This window comes from Nomascus leucogenys, chromosome 2 (genome assembly GCF_006542625.1).
Source record: "Nomascus leucogenys isolate Asia chromosome 2, Asia_NLE_v1, whole genome shotgun sequence".
Lineage (NCBI taxonomy): Eukaryota > Metazoa > Chordata > Mammalia > Primates > Hylobatidae > Nomascus > Nomascus leucogenys.
Window position 1 is genome coordinate 37282052 of NC_044382.1, and position 18421 is coordinate 37300472.

General features: G+C 46.3%; 1 protein-coding gene and 1 pseudogene across 19 annotated transcripts in view; both read right to left on the reverse strand.

Annotated features, from left to right (window-relative positions):
* The window catches only part of LOC100590761 (protocadherin gamma-C4), a 181074-nt gene that overhangs the window by 77222 nt on the left and 85431 nt on the right, over window positions 1-18421 (reverse strand). Inside the window, exon 1 of one of the 19 annotated variants that reach the window (XM_012504804.2) lies at window positions 10429-13709. The exons of 16 other annotated variants lie outside the window; for them this stretch is intronic. In XM_012504804.2, coding sequence (XP_012360258.1) covers window positions 10429-12858 — 2430 coding nt within the window. In that variant the 5' untranslated portion in view covers window positions 12859-13709. Of the gene's footprint in view, window positions 1-581; window positions 3642-10428; window positions 13710-13820; window positions 16939-18421 lie in introns of those variants that run through there. 2 more of the 19 variants (XM_030827495.1, XM_012504811.2) reach the window with 2 other exon arrangements.
* LOC115838310 lies at window positions 4897-8559 on the reverse strand (annotated as a pseudogene).

Genomic DNA, 18421 nt, shown 5'->3' on the forward strand with positions numbered 1-18421 from the left:
ATTGCAACCTCCACCTCCCAGGTTAAAGCAATTCTCCTGACTCAGCCTCCCAAGTAGCTGGGATTACAGACATGCACCACCACTCCTGGCTAATTTTGTATTTTTTTTAGTATAGACAGGGTTTCTCCATGTTGGTCAGGCTGGTCTCGAACTCCCAACCTCAGGCGATCCACCCGCCTCGGCCTCCCAAAGTGCTGGAATTACAGGCGTGAGCCACCGCGCCCAGCCAGAAAAGAATATCTGATAAGGGCGGAGCACTGTGGTTCACGCCTGTAATCCTAGCACTTTGGGAGGGAGAAGCAGGAGGCTCGCCTGAGCCCAAGTTCCAGATCAGCCTGGTCAACATAGCGAGACTCCTGTCTCTACAAGAAAGTAATAAATAAACAGACAGACAGACAGACAGACAGACAGATAGCAGATGGCTTGCACCTGTAGTCCCTGTTACACTGGAGGCGAAGTTGGGAGAATTGCTTGAGCCTAGGAGTTTGAGGCTGCAGTGAGCTATGATCGTGCCGCTGCATTCCAGCTTGGGCGACAGAGGAATTAAAAAAAAAAAAAAAGAAGATTTGATATAAACTTACCTGGATTAACCCATGACTGTCTTTAGAAAATACCGAATCACCTGACAGCAAAAGGGGCTCGCTTTTTTCAAAGCTCTCCCGGCTGACGAGCGTGTCTGCATAGTTGGGCTGGGGGAAGATCAGGTGATTCTTCCGCGAGTCCGTGGTGAGGGAAACCTCGTGGGAATAAGTCTGCAGGAAAGCCTGCACCCCGTCCACGCCCACAAAGTGCGACGCCAGCTTTCCTGTCAAGCCGCCTCCTGAATCCTGCAGCAGGCGTGACTTGTGCCAGCGCCGCAGCCTGAGCGCCAGCAGCACAATGACGAAGGCCAGGAAGACGCAGGAAACCGCGGCCACCGCCACCACCAGGTACAGAGTGAGGTCTGAGGATTCAGAATTAGCTGGAGACTCGAGGCTGCCGAGGTCCGCCAGGACTTGGGGAATGCTGTCGGCCACGGCCACGGCCACGGTGAGCGTGACAGTGGCGGAGAGAGGGGGCTGGCCGTGGTCCTGGACGGCAACCACGAGGCTCTGCTTGAGCGCGTCTCTGTCCAGCAGGGCTCGCGCCGTGCGCACCTCGCCCGTGTGCAGCCCCACCGCGAAGAGGCCCGGCTCGCTGGCCTTGAGCAGGCGGTAGGACAGCCAGGCGTTCTGGCCCGAGTCTCTGTCCACCGCCACCACCTTGGTCACCAGGTAGCCAGGCTCTGCGGAGCGGGGCGCCAGCTCCACGCCAGTGGAACCATCTCTGGGGAGGGCGGGGTACAGGATCTCGGGCGCATTGTCGTTCTGGTCCAGCACAAACAGGCTCAACGACACGTTGCTGCTGAGGGGCGGGTGCCCGTTGTCCCGCGCCAGCACTTTCACTTGCAAGTCTCGGAACTGCTCGTAGTCGAAGGAGCTCAGCGCATACAGTACCCCAGTGTCGGAGTTGATGGACACGTAGGACGATACGGGTGCCCCTTGGATGGTGTCCTCAGCCAGGGAATAAGTGATCTGGGCGTTCTCCTCACAGTCGGGGTCGTGGGCGGTCACAGAGACGAAGGAAACTCCTCTGGGATTGTTCTCTGGGATATAAGCGGAATAGGAAGCCTGAGGGAAGACCGGCGGGTTGTCGTTGGTGTCTGCCACGTTCAGCGAGATATGAGTTTCCGTGGATAGGGGCGGGGTTCCCCTGTCAGTGGCGGTCACTGTGATGTTGTAGCTAGGAACCTGTTCCCTATCCAAGACTATGTCTGTGACTAAACTATAGTAATTTCTGTAAGATTTTTCTAATTTAAAGGGCAGATTTTCTTGGATGAAACAGATCACCTGTCCGTTTTCCTCAGAATCTTGGTCATTTACATTTAAAAGGGCAATTAATGTCCCTCTGGGAGAGTTTTCGGGAACCGAGCTGGCGAGAGAGGTGAGGACCACTTCTGGGGCATTGTCGTTCACGTCCAGAACCGTTATCAGGACTTTGGCTCGCGCAGAATATCCTGCATTATCCATTGCTTGCACTTCCATCTGGTAGAATCCTGAATCCTCGTGGTCCAACTCCCCTATTGTTGATATTGTCCCTGAATTACAATCTAGTTTGAAAACTTGGGCCGCCTTGTCGTCCACATACCGGAAGGAATACCTCACTTCCGCATTGACTCCTTCGTCAGGGTCGGTAGCGTTGACTACAAGCAGCTGCGTGCCCACGGCCAGATTCTCCGGAACGCTCGCGCGGTACTCGGGCTGAGCAAACGCTGGTGCGTTGTCGTTCGCATCCAGAACCGTCACGCAGATGCGCGCGGTGCCTGTGCGCATCGGGTCGCCCCCGTCGGAGGCCGTAAGGACCAGGTGGTGAGCAGCCTTTTCTTCGCGGTCCAGGGCGCGTTTCAGCACCAATTCGGGGTACTTACTACCGTCGGCTCCATTTTGCACGATCAGGGAGAAGTGAGTATTCGGGCTGAGCTCGTAGCTCTGCAGAGAGTTCTTCCCGATATCCGGATCCCAGGCGTGGGGTAGAGGGAACCGCATCTCAGTGGCTGCGTTTTCGCTAATTTTTATTTCTAATTCACTTTCACGAAAGTAGGGGGCATTGTCGTTAATGTCCCTTACTTCTACTTCTACTGCATATATTTTCACTTTATCCTCCATCAGAATGTCTAGATTTAATTGACACTTGATGGCCCCCATACAGAGCTCCTCCCGGTCTATCCTGCCCGCCGTGACCAAGCTGCCGCTGCGCGGGTTCAGGGCGAAAAGCTGCGTCCTACCTCTGGGGATGATGAGGGCTCCGCGCTCCGCCAGCTCCCGGGGCTCCAGCCCCAGGTCCCTGGAGATGTCGCCCACCCTAGAGCCTTTCTCCAGCTCTTCCGGAACTGAATAGCGTATCTGGGTGCATCCGGTCTCCCACAGAGTCCCCAGGAGGATTCCCAGCAGGACAAGCCCTTTGCAGTCCCGGTGCAGTCGCGCAGGAATCATTCTCATCTTCCTCCAGAATTATTTTCAATTCTGCCCTTAACCACTGAAGTCAGGAGCAGTTCCTTCGCCCATAGAATGGGGCAGTTGGGAAGTCAGAGCTCCTCTGTTGTTTCCTCATAGTCGCAGGGATGGTTCATTCCTAGCTATCTGCTTTGTGCTTCAGGCGCGTGCAAGGCGAGCAGGATCTCCGCTTTTCTCTCCCCGATTGGTGAACAGCGGCGCTCAGAGTCCTAACCAATTACTGCACAACTTTGAACTCCCAGAAAGGATATTTCGTTTTTATATCTTAAATAGCTCCACCTACTGTTCTTCAAAAGGGGATGGAAATCTACAGTATTAGCTTTAGTAGAAACTTCAGTGAGCTTCCTTTTTTTTTTCCCCCAATGAGCTTTTTTTCCCCGATGAGCTTTTAAATGAATTAGAAGTTTCTATAAACAATGATTTTAATCTTATAACGCTAGTGCATCTGCTTTGAGATTACTGTTCCCCCAACACACCTATTATGGGGGATGTCTCCCTAGGAGTTTCTCTTTTTGACAAATCATATAATATAATAATTTAAACTTTCTGATTCAGCTATAATTTGGGGAAAAACATTTTTAAACAGATTGCTTGAACGATCCTGAATGGAAGGATTACCAGGTTGTTGACATTTAACGCTTAAAAATCAAATGTTCATGATATTATGGAAACCTAAAAATGATATGTGATTGTACACATTATCAGAATCACACTTAACAAGAATCCAAGTGAAAAAGAAACAATATTTTTAGCATAAAGTAGAAGCATTCCAACTTGCATTGACTGGAAATAATGGAAGTACTCCAGAATTCTATTAATACATTATATTTCAAAAATATTTATTGTTGAGGCAACTTAGTAAAAGAAAATTGGTAGTCCAAAGAATGTTACAGACTTACCTTTTCCTGGGTAACTGACCTAATTGTAATTACTGAGAATTACTGGTAATACTTTCGGAAGCCCATCAAAATATAGGGAAAAAATTCTCCCTAAGAAATAACTGGCTACTGTACTTTCATGAGCGTAAATATTTATACTATAAAGATAAGATATTTGCTAGGCATAAAATAAATAATATATTTTAAATTGGGAAGAAATATATAGGTAGCCGTGAGAAAATATCAGACATAAAATTGAGTTTACTTGAATTACAAGAATCACAAGTAAATGTAACTGAATATTATCAAATCATTACCATGTTCTTATTTTTTTAAGCTTTTTTCTCTGCCAGGCACAGTGTCAGGCAACTGTAGTCTCAGCTACTCTGAAGATTGAGGTGGGAGGATCGCTGCAGCCCAAGAGTTTGAGTCCAGCCTGGGCAACATAGTGAGACCTTAATCTCAATTTTTTTTTTTAAAAAAAGCATTTTCTCCATTTTCTCACGCATTTTCTTCAAAATTTATAGCTAATGGATTAAAGAAAAAGCCTTATATACTCAAATATTGATGTCCCAAGAAACACCACAGGAAAAAAATTTATTCCTCAATTAAAATATCTCAGTGACAGCAGTATCATAATACCCACTTTTCACACGTGTGTGTGTGTGTGTGTGTGTGTGTGTGTATAAAGAATGTCTCCGGGCCGGGCGCAGTGGCTCACGCCTATAATCCCAGCACTTTGGGAGGCCGAGGCGGGCGAATCACAAGGTCGGGAGATCGAGACCATCCTGGCTAACACGGTGAAACCCCGTCTGTACTAAAAATACAAAAATTTAGCCGGGCGTGGTGGCGGGCGCCTGTAGTCCCAGCTACCCGGGAGGCTGAGGCAGGAGAATGGCCAGAACCCGGAAGGCGGAGCTTGCAGTGAGCCGAGATCACGCCACTGCACTCCAGCCTGGACCACAGAGCGAGACTCTGTCAAAAAAAAAAAAAAAAGTCTGCTGTAAAAATGGTCAAAATGTTTCAAAAATACATGAAAGCTAATAATGAAGTTACTGGCCCACCCAGAAAGGAACAGGAAATATTAAGAGTGGGCAAATAAACCTGAAGCAATAGTAGATATAATATGTTTAAGATTTTCTTGCCAAAATATTGGTTTGAAAATTAAACCACACCCATTTGTAAATGAAAGACATTAATTGGAACTCACGTGAGTAGGAGCAACAGAGTTAGAGCTTATCTTGTTATTCTCTTCAGTGAAGCTTGCTACCAGAGAAACTTCATTAGAAAGATCTTGTGGGGGGACTCTTCCTGGTGTCATGGTGAGAAAATTAAATCTTCTTTTTCTAGAATCCGAGGGAACATACAGATTGCAGGAATGCAGCAAAGTTCCCTCATTGTAGTTGGGAGAAACCCCTGGTCTAGTCTTAGAACAGAGACCAGGGTGAAAGCAACCCCAGGCAGAGGTGCTGGAAGAGCATCGCAGGTGCAAGGTGACCACCAAAATCACTGCGAGGAAGAAGAGCATAGAAATCAAGGCCAAGGCCACGACCAGGTAAATCTGCAGCTTTGCCTGGGAATCAGAGGGCACAGGACCGTCACTGAAGTCTGGCAGTGCCTCCTGCAGGCTGTCTGCGAAGACTAGGTGAAGTGTAGCGGCGCAGAGAGCGGCGGCTGTCCTCCCTCACGCACAGCAACCAGCAGGTTGCCCGTCTGCAGCCCCAGGCTGAAAAGCCCGGGCTCGATGGCCTGCAGCACGTGGTAGAACAGCCAAGCGTTGTGTCCCGAATCTGCGTCCACCGCCACCACCTTGGTCACGAGGTAGCCGGACTCTACAGCGCGTGGCACCATATCGAAGAGTGCGGAGCCATCGGGCCCCAGCGCGGGGTACAGCACCCGCGGCACATTGTCATTGAGGTCGTCCACCAACATGCGCAAGCTCACGTTGGCGCTGAGCGCGGGCGAGCCCTGGTCGTGGGCCTGCAGCGTGAGCTCGAAGGCGCACAGCTGCTCGTGGTCGAAGGCGCGCTGCGCGACCACCACCCCGCTCTGTGCGCTCACGGACACGTAGGACGACAGCGCCTGCAGCTCCAAGTCACTGGTAACGATGGAGTAGGAGACTCGGCCATTCAGCCCTAGGTCCAGGTCAGAGGCGCTGACTTGTGCGATGGAGGCTCCGGGAAGGTTGTTTTCTGCCACGTGGACCGCGTAGGAGACCTGGTGGAAAACCGGAGCATTGTCGTTGATTTCACCAATGCGTAGGGTGACGCTTGTGCGGGATGAGAGAGGAGGCTTGCCTCTGTCAGTGGCAGTGATGGTGACGTTGTACTCCGGGATCCGCTCCCAATCCAGGGTCCCATCTGTTACAAGCTTATAGTAATTATTGGCGGAAGATTCGATTCTAAAAGGAACTCTTTAGTTTATGAGGCATGTAACCTCCCCATTTTCTCTCGAATCTGTATCATGTGTTTTGAACAGAGTGATCACCGTCCAGGGTTCTGCGTCCTCAGTTACAGAACTGGACACCGAAGTAAAAACCACGTCTGGAGCATTGTCGTTCTCATCTAGGATTGCTAGTATAATTTTACATTCACTGGTCATGCCTCCACCATCCTTAGCTTCTATGCTCATGGTATAACTGCTACGAATTTCGAAGTCTATTAAGTCTTTGGATTTAATTTCCCCATTTTGATGGTCTAGCACAAACATATTTCCAATATCATCTCGTAGGGATTTGAAAGAGTAAGTGATCTCCGCATTGACACCCTCATCCTGGTCAGTGGCTGTCGCCTTTAGTACAGAGGTGCCTGGGGGCACATTCTCTCTAAGGCTGACTTTGTATACATCCTGGCTAAAAACTGGGGCATTAGCGTTGGCATCAGTGACCTCAATTTGAATTGCAGCAGTGCCAGTTAGGACTGGGTCACCCACGTCCATTGCTTTCAGGACTAGGAGATGAGAGCTCTGTTGCTCCTGGTCCAGGGGCTTCTCCAGCAGTAATTCTGGAGCGTTCTTGCCTTTAGTCTTGTCCATCATCAGACAGAAATGTTCATTAGAACTGAGCTGGTAACTCTGGAGAGAGTGAGGCCCTACATCTGCATCTATAGCAGATTCCAGGCCAAACTAAATGCCTGGAATTGCTAGTTCATTGATTTGTAAAACAATGCTATTTTGGGGAAAATGAGGTGGATTATCATTTATATCTTCTATCATCACATTTATGTGAAAAACATTTAGAGGATTCTCTGCTACAATCTCTAAGGGTACGACACAGAGGATTTTGCGGACAGAGTCACTCTCGATCTATTCTGTCGCTCACAAGTATGTTCCCATTCTCCGTGTTCACAGTAAAGTATTGTTTCTCTGCACTAACTCTAAGGTTTCAGGTCAATAAATCCTGAACATGCAGCCCCATGTCCTCAGCAAGGTTCCCCACCACGGAGCCCTGGACCGTTTCTTCTGGAATAGAGTAGTGGATCTGCTCCGAGGGCGCCCCGCAGAACCAAGGCAGCAGGAAAGGGAAGAGTGCTTGCTGCCCCCAGGTCCTGCTTCTCTGCTTCACCCTGTTTCCCATCCTTCCCGTGCGTTGCTGCAGTCTCCAACGTTAAGAGAAAATGTTTCACAAAGTGCAAAATGTTTCACAAAGTGCTTTTAAAATATTTACTTCCACACATAGAAAACTCAATGCTCCCAGTTTGAGGGCACCCCAATCCATATGGAATCAGATTTGCAGGAGCAGAAAGCCCAAGTCTTGGCCACTCTCCGACTTGCTTCTGTGACTGAACAGAATATCATCCTGGTAGATCCCAGGCTCCAGTTCTTGCAGCACATTGGCCAACAGCGGGGCTCTGAGTCTATTTAGAAAACTGCAGCCAGAAGCCTTTGCTAATTCAATGGGATTTAGAATTTAGACAGATGTGTTGGACTAATGTGTAGGAAACTAGACATTTTATGAGTTTTGGTAGTGACTATTTTCCAGTGTTTACTACCAAAGAAGATTCCTTAGAGATGGGAGTCATTAACCCAGTAAAGAGAAGTTAAAAGTTTGGTTTTTTCCAAGCAGAAGCAATGCACATATTGGAAGAACTAGGCAAAGTCTTCTCTTCTGATGTAGAACAAAAACCATGTGGGAAAACATCCCCATCAAGTGGTATGGGAAAATTTTGACCACTATGAAATGATACGCAGTATTATTTTCAATCTGATGTGCAGGTAATTTTCCTCCTAGTTTTATCAGAGAAAACTGGAGGAACACCGAAAGCTATATAGGGCATATTCAGAATAAAGTTAGCCAAACCCTTCTTATCACTTATAAAAGAAGTTTCTGAAAAGGATTATTAAGTGTTTCATGCTTTCATCATAAAGAGAATATAAAGGTATAGCCTAGTAGGTTGCCATAGGAATTAATAACATGAAATGTGATGGTGTTTTATTTTTATCCTCTATTTAATGGGACTATATGTTATACCTTAACAGAACTTTATCACTACCTCCAAATCAACATAACCTCCTTAATATCACATTTCAAAGCCAACCCTTCCTTTTTGTTCTCCAAGATCTTGGGAAGTCAGTTTAGATGAGGTTTTATAATATGGAAAAATCTCCTTTTCCCAGCCAAATACCTCATATCCTTTTTATTTAATTCCAGTCAAAGTACAATGCCTTACATCATTTTTCTCAGTTTGGAATTCCACAATTATAAATCCTATCCCTAGATGCTCAAAATACCCGAACATTTTTCTTGACTTCAAGAAAAATGTAGGCATCTGTTGGAATACTTGCCTTTCCTACAGTTGAAATTATTTTTGTCCGAGCCCTAGATAGTCAGTTTACAACTAATGACATAAGGTAAATTCCTAAATGAGAAAACTAAACTTGAAAGAGAACATAAATATGCAAGTAATTTGGGGCAAATACCTAGAAGTAATGTGAGAGTGTTGACTGAATTGATTATGGAAATGATTCCTGTGATCAAAAACCCTAGATAAGTCTCCTTTCCTCATTTGGCTTTCCTAGACATTGCTTCAGGTAACATGTATGTCAGGCATATCAAGCTTCAATAACAAGTTGGTCTGAATAAAAGAACTGAATGTACTATTTGCCATAAGAATGACCTTATAAAGAAAGAAAGAAGGAATCTATGACTCCCAAGTACACTGAAAATGAACAAAAAAATAGCCAGAAGGATACTAGCTAAATCTGTTTAATTAAAGTCCAAATACCTTCAATCTATTTATATATTCACAAACTACTCTATTTGAATAAATCTGTAGACATCTTTAGCACATTTGAAAATAGCTTTTTGAGAAGCACTGAATCAAAATCAAGTTATTTTTATGTATGGATTTACTACATTAAAAAACCTTCCATACATACAAACACAGACACCAAAGTAAAAGAATAAAAGGAAATAATACCAGTTTAATAATTCAATTATTTCCTCAGAACAGTCAATGTAACTTCACCATAGTAATGGAAAAGACATCTGGAGCTTAAGAAAAAATGTGATCTAAATTTTATCTCCCAAGGAAATCCAGTAGTTAAAAGCCAGTCAATATGTCTGTGTTGATAGGATGAAGAAATGAGACAAAGTTGAAATAGTCAACAGGATCTAAGCATATTACCAGCCACCAAGAATCAAAATAAAATTGCTCGGAGAGGCCGGGCACGGTGGCTCACGCTTGTAATCCCAGCACTTTGGGAGGCCGAGGTGGGCGGATCACGAGGTCAGGAGATCGAGACCACGGTGAAACCCCGTCTCTACTAAAAATACAAAAAACTAGCCGGGCGTGGTGGCGGGCGCCTGTAGTCCCAGCTACTCGGAGAGGCTGAGGCAGGAGAATGGCGTGAACTCGGGAGGCGGAGCTTGCAGTGAGCCGAGATTGAGCCACTGCACTCCAACCTGGGTGAATAAGAGAGACTCCGTCTCAAAAAAAAAAAAAATTAAAATTAAAAAAAATAAAATAAAATTGCTCAGAGAAAAGCTTACATGTATAGTGTGTGTGCATGTGTATAGATACATAGATGAGAAAGAGCACTAGAGGGAGCATGCTATTAAATCAACAGGATCAAAATTTGAACATTAGCAGTAACAGCAAATAATGGTGGAATATAACTACAAATCAGTGAAGGCACAGCAAAATTGAAATGGAAATAAAAAGTGTTTGTGAATCATTAATTTGTATCTATATATAATAAATTGATAGCTTCATACACTGATAATAGAAAAATAATACTAAAATTCAACTTACTCCAAACCAAACCAGCATAGTTGAATGGCCCCTTTGAAATCAAAAGAAAATATGCCAGGACTGAAAAATGACTTTCACAAAAACGTTCTGAAAGATTATGGTAATCTCATGAAAGGCAAAGTAAAACTCACATGTATTGCTCTAAATATATATGAACTAAATATATGCCGCCCCCCCAAACAGTTTTCATAACAGGCTCAAAAAACATCTCCTTAAAAGACTTGTGCCAAAACACCAACAATTAGGAGGCAGAGAAATAAATCTCACCTGATTACTTGTCGGGTCACATTTGCCTAAAATGATAGCCGAGTCTTCAGCTATCAAGAGTGGCTCGCTTTTCTCACAGCTCTCCTGGCTGATGAGCGTGTCCCCATAGTTGGGCTGGGGGAAAATCAGGTGACTCTTCTGAGAGTCCGCAATGAGAGAGACCTCGTGGGAATAGGTCTGCAGGAAAGCCTGTACCCCGTCCACGCCTACAAAGTGTGAGGTGGGCATACCTGCCAACCTGCCTTCAGAAGCCTGCAGCAGGCGTGACTTACGCCAGCGCCACAGCCTGAGTGCCAGCAGCACAATGACAAAGACCAGGAAGATGCAGGAGACCGCGGCCACCGCCACCACCAAGTACAGCGTGAGGTCTGAGGTTTCAGAGTTAGCCAGAGACTCGAGGCTGCCGAGGTCCGCCAGGACTTCGGGGATGCTGTCGGCCACAGCCACGGTGAGCGTGACAGTGGCCGAGAGAGGGGGCTGGCCGTGGTCCTGGACGGCCACCACGAGGCTCTGCTTGAGCGCGTCTCTGTCCAGCAGTGCCCGTGCCGTGCGCACCTCGCCTGTGTGCTCCCCCACCGCGAAGAGTCCCGGCTCGCTGGCCTTAAGCAGGCGGTAGGACAGCCAGGCGTTCTGGCCTGAATCTTTGTCCACCGCAACCACCTTGGTCACCAGGTAGCCAGGTTCTGCAGAGCGGGGCGCCAGCTCCACGCCAGTGGAGCCGTCTGTGGGGAGGGCAGGGTACAGGATCTCGGGCGCATTGTCGTTCTGATCCAGCACGAACAGGCTCAGCGACACGTTGCTGCTGAGGGGCGGGTCCCCGCTGTCACGTGCTATCACTCTCAGTTGTAAGTCTGGAAACTGCTCATAGTCGAAGGATTGTAGGGCATAGAGAACACCAGTGTTGGAGTTAATAGAGACATAGGAGGACAGAGGCACCCCTTGGACAGTGTCATCCGTCAGAGAGTAAGTGACCAGGGCATTCTGTTTGCTGTCCGGGTCGAGGGCGGTCACTGAGAAGATGGAGGCACCCCTGGGGTTGTTTTCGGGAACGTAGGCAGAGTAAGAGGAGTGAGGAAAAACGGGAGGGTTATCGTTGTCATCTGCCACATTCAGCCAGATATGAGTTTCTGCAGACAAAGGCGGGCTTCCCTGGTCTGTGGCTGTCAACGTTATATTGTAGCTCTGGACCAACTCCCTGTCCAGCACGCTGCTTGTTATCAATTTGTAATAGTTTCCATAAGTCTTTTCTAATTTAAAAGGCAGGTGGTTAGGAATAAAGCAGGAGACTTGACCATTTTCTCCAGAATCTTGATCTTGCACATTTAGAAGAGCAATGACCGTACCTGGAGGAGAGTTTTCCAGAATTGAATTAATAGAAGAGGTGATAGTTATTTCTGGAGCGTTATCATTCACATCCACAACAGTGATCAACATCGTCGCAGTGGTAAAGAGACCTCCACCATCTTGGCCTTGAATTTCCATCTCATAGAATCTATATTTTTCAAAATCCAGAGACCCCCGTACTTGAACTTCTCCAGTTTGTGAATCCAATTGGAATATTTCAGAAGCCTTGCTTTCCACGCTCCGAAATGAATACATTACTTCCCCGTTGATTCCCTCGTCTGGATCCGTTGCATTAACCATCAGCACCCGAGTTCCGGAGCTGATGTTTTCTGGAACACTCACGCGATATACGGACTGTGTAAACATTGGGATGTGATCATTTACATCGAGGACCACCACACGAATGGGAACTGCGCCCTTTCGGATGGGATCGCCTCCATCTAAAGCTGTGAGGAGGAGCAGGTGAGCCGCCTCTTTCTCTCGGTCCAGGCTTCCCTCCAGTACTAGCTCTGGATTCTTGGCCCCATCCGTTCTGCCCCGCAGTTGCAAGGAAAAGTAATTGTTAGGGCTGAGCTGGTAGCTCTGGAGGGAGTTCACGCCCACATCTGGATCCCTAGCATTAGGAAGAGCAAATCGCGCCCCAGGAATTGCGTGCTCACTGACTTTTATCTCCACTTCGTCTTCCTGGAAGCTGGGGGCATTATCATTAATATCTATTATTTCCACCTCCACTCCGTAAATCTTCAAGGTGTCTTCCACGAGAAGTTCCATATTTAAAAAACAGGAGGGCACCGTTTCACAGAGCTCCTCCCGGTCTATCCTGCCTGCCGTGATCAAGCTGCCTCTTCGCGGATTCACAGCGAAAAGCTGTGTCTTCCCTCTGGAGACGATGCGCACTCCGCGCTTCGCCAGCTCCCGGGGCTCCAGCCCCAGGTCCTTGGAGATATTGCCCACGAAGGAGCCTTTTTCGGTCTCTTCTGGCACCGAATATCGGATCTGCCTGGCCCGGAATCCCCGCAGCGTCCCCAGGAAAATGCACAGCAGCACCAGCCGACTGCGGTCCAGGCTCTGTAGCCGATTCGCCATGGCAGGCTCTAAGCCGATATTCCGCGGTTTCTCGAGCTGGTTGGTTGTGAATCGGCTTATGTATCTATGAAGTCCTAGGCCGACTGCATCCAAAATATATCAGAAAGCGAAGGAAAATACTTCTAAGTCTCCAGTGTCAGGATCTGTGAATATCCATCTCATTCCGCTTTGTGTGGTAGAAGCGGGGGAGGGAGGGACTCAGTGGCGCGCAGCTTCCCATTCCCTGATTGGTGAACAGCGGCGCCTAGAGCCCATTCTTATTATTGCAACGACTAAGAAATTCTAGAAGAAATGATTATATTTACGCTCACTTCTTTGTGAATCACACGTATTTGTACAGCTTAAAAACGATGATACACAATACTTATATTATGTGATGTTAAAACTTTACCAAGAACACCCACGAAAGGAGTAATTATTAAAAGGGCTTGCTTAATTTTTAAAAAGTTTTCAAAATGTTACTGGAGCTGAAAAGTTGTAGGTTATAGTTGGTGCCAGTTGATTTTAACCGACTGAAAGGAACGACATTTCTGGAAGTGGAAATAATACGGTCCCGATAAAATCATCAGGTAGGATGCCTAACTATAATTCTTACAAGTGTTCTTTTATTGAGTAAATGAAGATGAAATACTTGAGAAAAATTGAGTAGCATCAGGGTTTCAATTAAAATACCATGCCGTAAAAATATACCTGTACTTCATATTTTTAACCGAAAGGTATTTTATTTCGTAAAAATGTCACCGGAGATTACCCATGTAGTTTGCTTTAAAATGTCTTTGAATAGTAGGAAGACTGAGGCATTTAATTTAAACTTTTGTTTTAATAATGATAACCATAAATTTGACCTATATTTTGGCAACTCTGTGAAGAGGTTATCTAGAATCTTAAAATAATACCACTATATTGGAATATATTGGCATATTGTAATATAAAAAGGATTAAATACATTTTTAAATACTTACCTGTTTAAGAATCTTATCTCCTTCAATGCTGGGAGTTAAAATGCTAGCCAGTAGCATGCTGTCTTTGTTGAGGTTATCTTGTGTGGCTGGACAATGATCAACAGATGTGAAAAAATTAAATTCTGGATTCATTTGATCCCCAGGCACACAAAAATTATAGGCACAGGGCAACGTTCCCTCACTGTAGTTGGGGGAACCCACAGGTCCGGACTTGGAGCAGAGAACTGACTCAAAGCAGCCCCCTGCAGTAGGGCTGAAAGACTGTCGTAGGCGTAGAGCAATAACTAGAATCACCGCGAGGAGAAAGAGCACAGAAATCAAGGCCAAGGCCACCACCAGGTAAAACTGCATCTCAGCCTGGGAGTCAGAGGGTGTGGGATGGTCGCTGAAATCCGGCAGTACCTCTTGCAAGCTATCTGCGAACACCAGGTGCAGCGTGGCAGTGGCTGAAAGGGGTGGCTGTCCTCCATCTCTTACAGCGACTAGCAGGCGCTGGCGGACCGAGTCCTTGTCAACCAAAGCACGCACCATGCGCACCTCGCCTGTTCGCAGCCCCAGGCTGAAGAGCCCGGGCTCACTGGCCTGCACCACGTGGTAGGACAGCCAGGCATTGTGCCCGGAGTCGGCGTCCACGGCCACCACCTTGGTCACCAGGTAGCCTGGCTGCGCGGCCCGCGGCACTGTGTCGAAGAGCGCGGAGCCGTCGGGACCCAGCGCAGGGTACAGCACCCGCGGTGCGTTGTCGTTACGGTCGCCCACCAACACGCGCAGGCTCACGTTGGCGCTGAGCGCGGGCGAGCCCTGGTCGCGGGCCTGCAGCGTGAGCTCGAAGGCGCGCAGCTGCTCGTGGTCGAAGGCGCGCTGCGCGAACACCACCCCGCTCTGCGCGCTCACGGACACGTAGGACGACAGCGTTCGTGACTCCAGGTCGCTGGCAATGAGAGAGTAGGAGACACGGCCGTTGGGCCCGAAGTCTGGGTCAGAGGCACTGACTTGCGCTATGGAGGCACCCGGCTGGTTGTTTTCTGGCACGTGGACCAGGTAAGCTGACTGTCCGAAAACCGGCGCGTTGTCATTGACGTCAGTAATGTGCAGGGTGATGGTTTTGCTGGAGGATAGCGGAGGCTTGCCCCTGTCGGTGGCTGCGATGGTGACGTTGTACTCTGGGGTCTGCTCCCGATCCAGGGCCTCATCTGTTACTAGCTTGTAGTAATTATTAGAAGAAGAATGAATCTTAAATGGAACACCTCTACTTAAACTACACCTGACTTCCCCATTTTCCCCTGAGTCTCGGTCCCGTGTTTTGAAGAGGGCAACAACCACTCCTGAAGGGGAATCCTCCATAATCTGATCAGAGAGTGACGTGATGATTATTTCTGGGCTGTTGTCGTTTTCGTCTAGAACTTCTATAATTACTTTACACCGTGTTGAGAGAGATCCTCGGTCTTTTGCTTCTATATTCATCGTATATCTTTCTACTTCTTCAAAATCCAAAGGCTGCTGAGTTAGAATGTTTCCTGTAGTGTAATCCAGAGAGAACACGTGCTGAGCTTTGTCAGCCACACCAAGGAAGGAATAAGTGATCTCTGAGTTGATGCCCTCGTCCTGGTCAGTGGCCTTCACTCTCAGGATGGAGGTGCCTGGAGGCACGTCTTCCCGAAGGCTGACCCTGTATACGTCCTGGCTGAACACTGGGGGGTTGTCATTGGCATCTATTACCAGGATTCTTATCTGAGCAGTACCGCTTCGGGGAGGGTCCCCACCATCTAAGGCGGTCAGTACCAAGTGGTGAGCGCTCTGCGTTTCTCGGTCCAGAGTCTTCTGCAATACTAATTCTGGATATTTGCCACCATCAGGATTGTCTTTCTCCACCAATGAGAAATACTCGTTAGGACTTAGTTGGTATTTGCTCAGCGAATTCATACTAATATCAGGATCTTCTGCAGACTCAAGAATTGTTCCCATCCCCGGGCTGACGGATTCACTGATTTCTAAGTTTATTTCATCTTTCTGGAATTGAGGGGCATGGTCATTAACATCCTCAATCACCACAATGATATGAAAAACATTTAAAGGATTTTCCACCACAGCTTCCAATTGCAACTCACATCTTCTTCTCTCTTTGCATATTTGCTCACGGTCTATTCGGTCCTTCACAAGTAAGTCCCCGCTCTCCGCGTCTACGCTGAAGTGCAGCTTCTCCGCGCTAACTCGCAGCTTGCGAGCCGACACATCCAGGACACTGAGCCCTAGATCCTTAGCGAGGTTCCCCACCACGGAGCCCTTGGCCAGCTCCTCCGGAATCGAGTAGCGGATCGGCTCACACAACGTGGGGTAGAACAAAGGCAGCAGCAAAGGAAATAGTACCTGCCGCGGGCCGGCCCGGCGCCTCTGCGCGCAGCTCCCTCCCATCGTTCGCTCGGGTTCTCGCTGGGTCCCCGCCTTTCCAGTTGGAGAAAGTGCACTCTACCGCGCTAAAAGAGCATTCGGCCCAGGACAGGAGTCGTCCCGGGTCTCGGAGCTGGGAATCCGGTGTGGTGAACAAGGTCTGCGCAGCCGGGAGCCTCTGTGTGGGAGCTGGTTTTCTTCTTTCTGTTGTTGGCTGCCTAGGGCATCCCAGGCTAGAGGCTGAGGGATCCCCGGCGTCAGCGCTTGCTCTGCACTGGCCGACGGCGGCGCCCAGAGGCCCTGTGTGGGACTGCAGCTTGACTTTATCTCTTTCAAGGAATTTTTTAAACTACGAGTTGACAGCCAAAATATTTTAATCTTTTTCCTCAGTGACTCCTTTTACATCAGGAAATATATTTCCACGTGGTCATAACTATCATATCTTTTTATTTACTGAATTTACATATATCTTGAATAAATGAATATTTTTTCTTCAAAATTTAAAAAGGCACAAAAGAATATGGCATGAAGGTTTATAGGTCTCCTATCCCACGGCCCATTGCTATCCAATTCCTCCATCCAGAGGCAGTCATTCTTGTTCCTTTTAAGAGTAATTATCTATGAAGCTGGAAATACTGAAGATAAGCAACAAATTTTTTGTCTTCAATTCTAGCCTATATTCACCTAGAAAGTAATAATTCCTCATTTCATACTTAAGTACTGGAATGCAACCATTGCCCTAGTCATTACCATCATCCAGGGTGTCCTGTATTGCTTTTAGATAATTATATTTAAAAATATTTTCTCACAATAGCTACAATGTCAAGAGTAGCTATTTAAGAAAAACCTGTATTTTTCAAAATAATAGAATTATTTGAGATGAATGCACAATAATTTTGACTCTCATTACCACAAATATAAAATAATAGTTTCAATGGTTTAATAGTTAATAACTATGACCCTAAAGAGTGTGCTTTCCTTCCATAGACCTATCATTGAACAAATGTTGACTGACCTGAAAAAAGCCATGGAATTATAAGGGTCTTGAGAAACTTCGGAATGCTTTTTGACTTTATACTACCACATTTAGTAGAATGCTAGTAATAAAATTAAGAGATCTACCTAATACGTCACTATTTTCATTGAACTAAATGAACTCATCAGTACCTCCAATGATCCTTTGTTTATATAATTTCCCTTACTTCGTTGCATAGATTCTTTTCTTTTTTACAGCTGTGGTTGGTGCTTATATTCTGATCTGCAGAAATGGCATTTCTTTCTTGACTTTATTTTGCCTCTCAATTTCAGAGTTTTCAGAGTTTCAAGTGTTTGCCTCCTTATACATTAAAGAGCCACTGAAATAGCTTTGTCATATATCTCTTGCTCCTGTTCTCGGGAACATGTACAAATTTATCTGTCTTCCCAACCCGTATTTACTTTCAGCCTTAGTCATTAGAAAATTTAACAAAAAAGACAAAAGCAGAATCCCAAATGTTCTTAATTTCACCCTCTATGGCCTCCTCAGGATCCCTATTGAGCAATGAAAGTTAAATTAAAATGCTATATCTTCCACATAGCAGTGTGAAATCAGAGAATTGTATGCAAAAAGGATGCTGCAGTGTTATCAGGTATAAATAAGGCTGGAAAAACCTAAGCATACATTGTTGTAAATAAATTGTTAATTCAATATTAATGAAAAACTTAGTATATTCAACTGCAACTATCACCACAAAGTATAGATTGAAAAATATATAAAATGTAGTTCGAAAAAGGCCTATTGCCCTTCTCCTTGGGAAGAACTGCATTGAGTATTCTTGGATATGAGTTGTGTTTCCAGAGGCCATTTCTTTCTGATACTTAACTATTCTTACCAGATCTGCCTTCAGAACAAGAGGGTTGCTTAAGGGGCTGGAGTTTCAATATGTGACCACCCAGGAGGAAATATAAATTGACAGGCACTTCTGTATGGAAGTCTGTCTTAGGAATTGTCAATATTGTACTCAACAACACTATAAACTACAAGGTTCTGCAAAGCTAATCATAACAAAGCCTTATGACATATAGGCCTTGATTGAGACTAGGTGAATTTTACCGGAAAGTCAAAAAAAAAAAAAAAAACCTTAATAAGCATCAAATTCTATTCATCAGTGTTTTAGCATTTACACTTTCCACCATCATGCCGCAAACTTCAAAGTAAAAGCCAATGTTTTTTT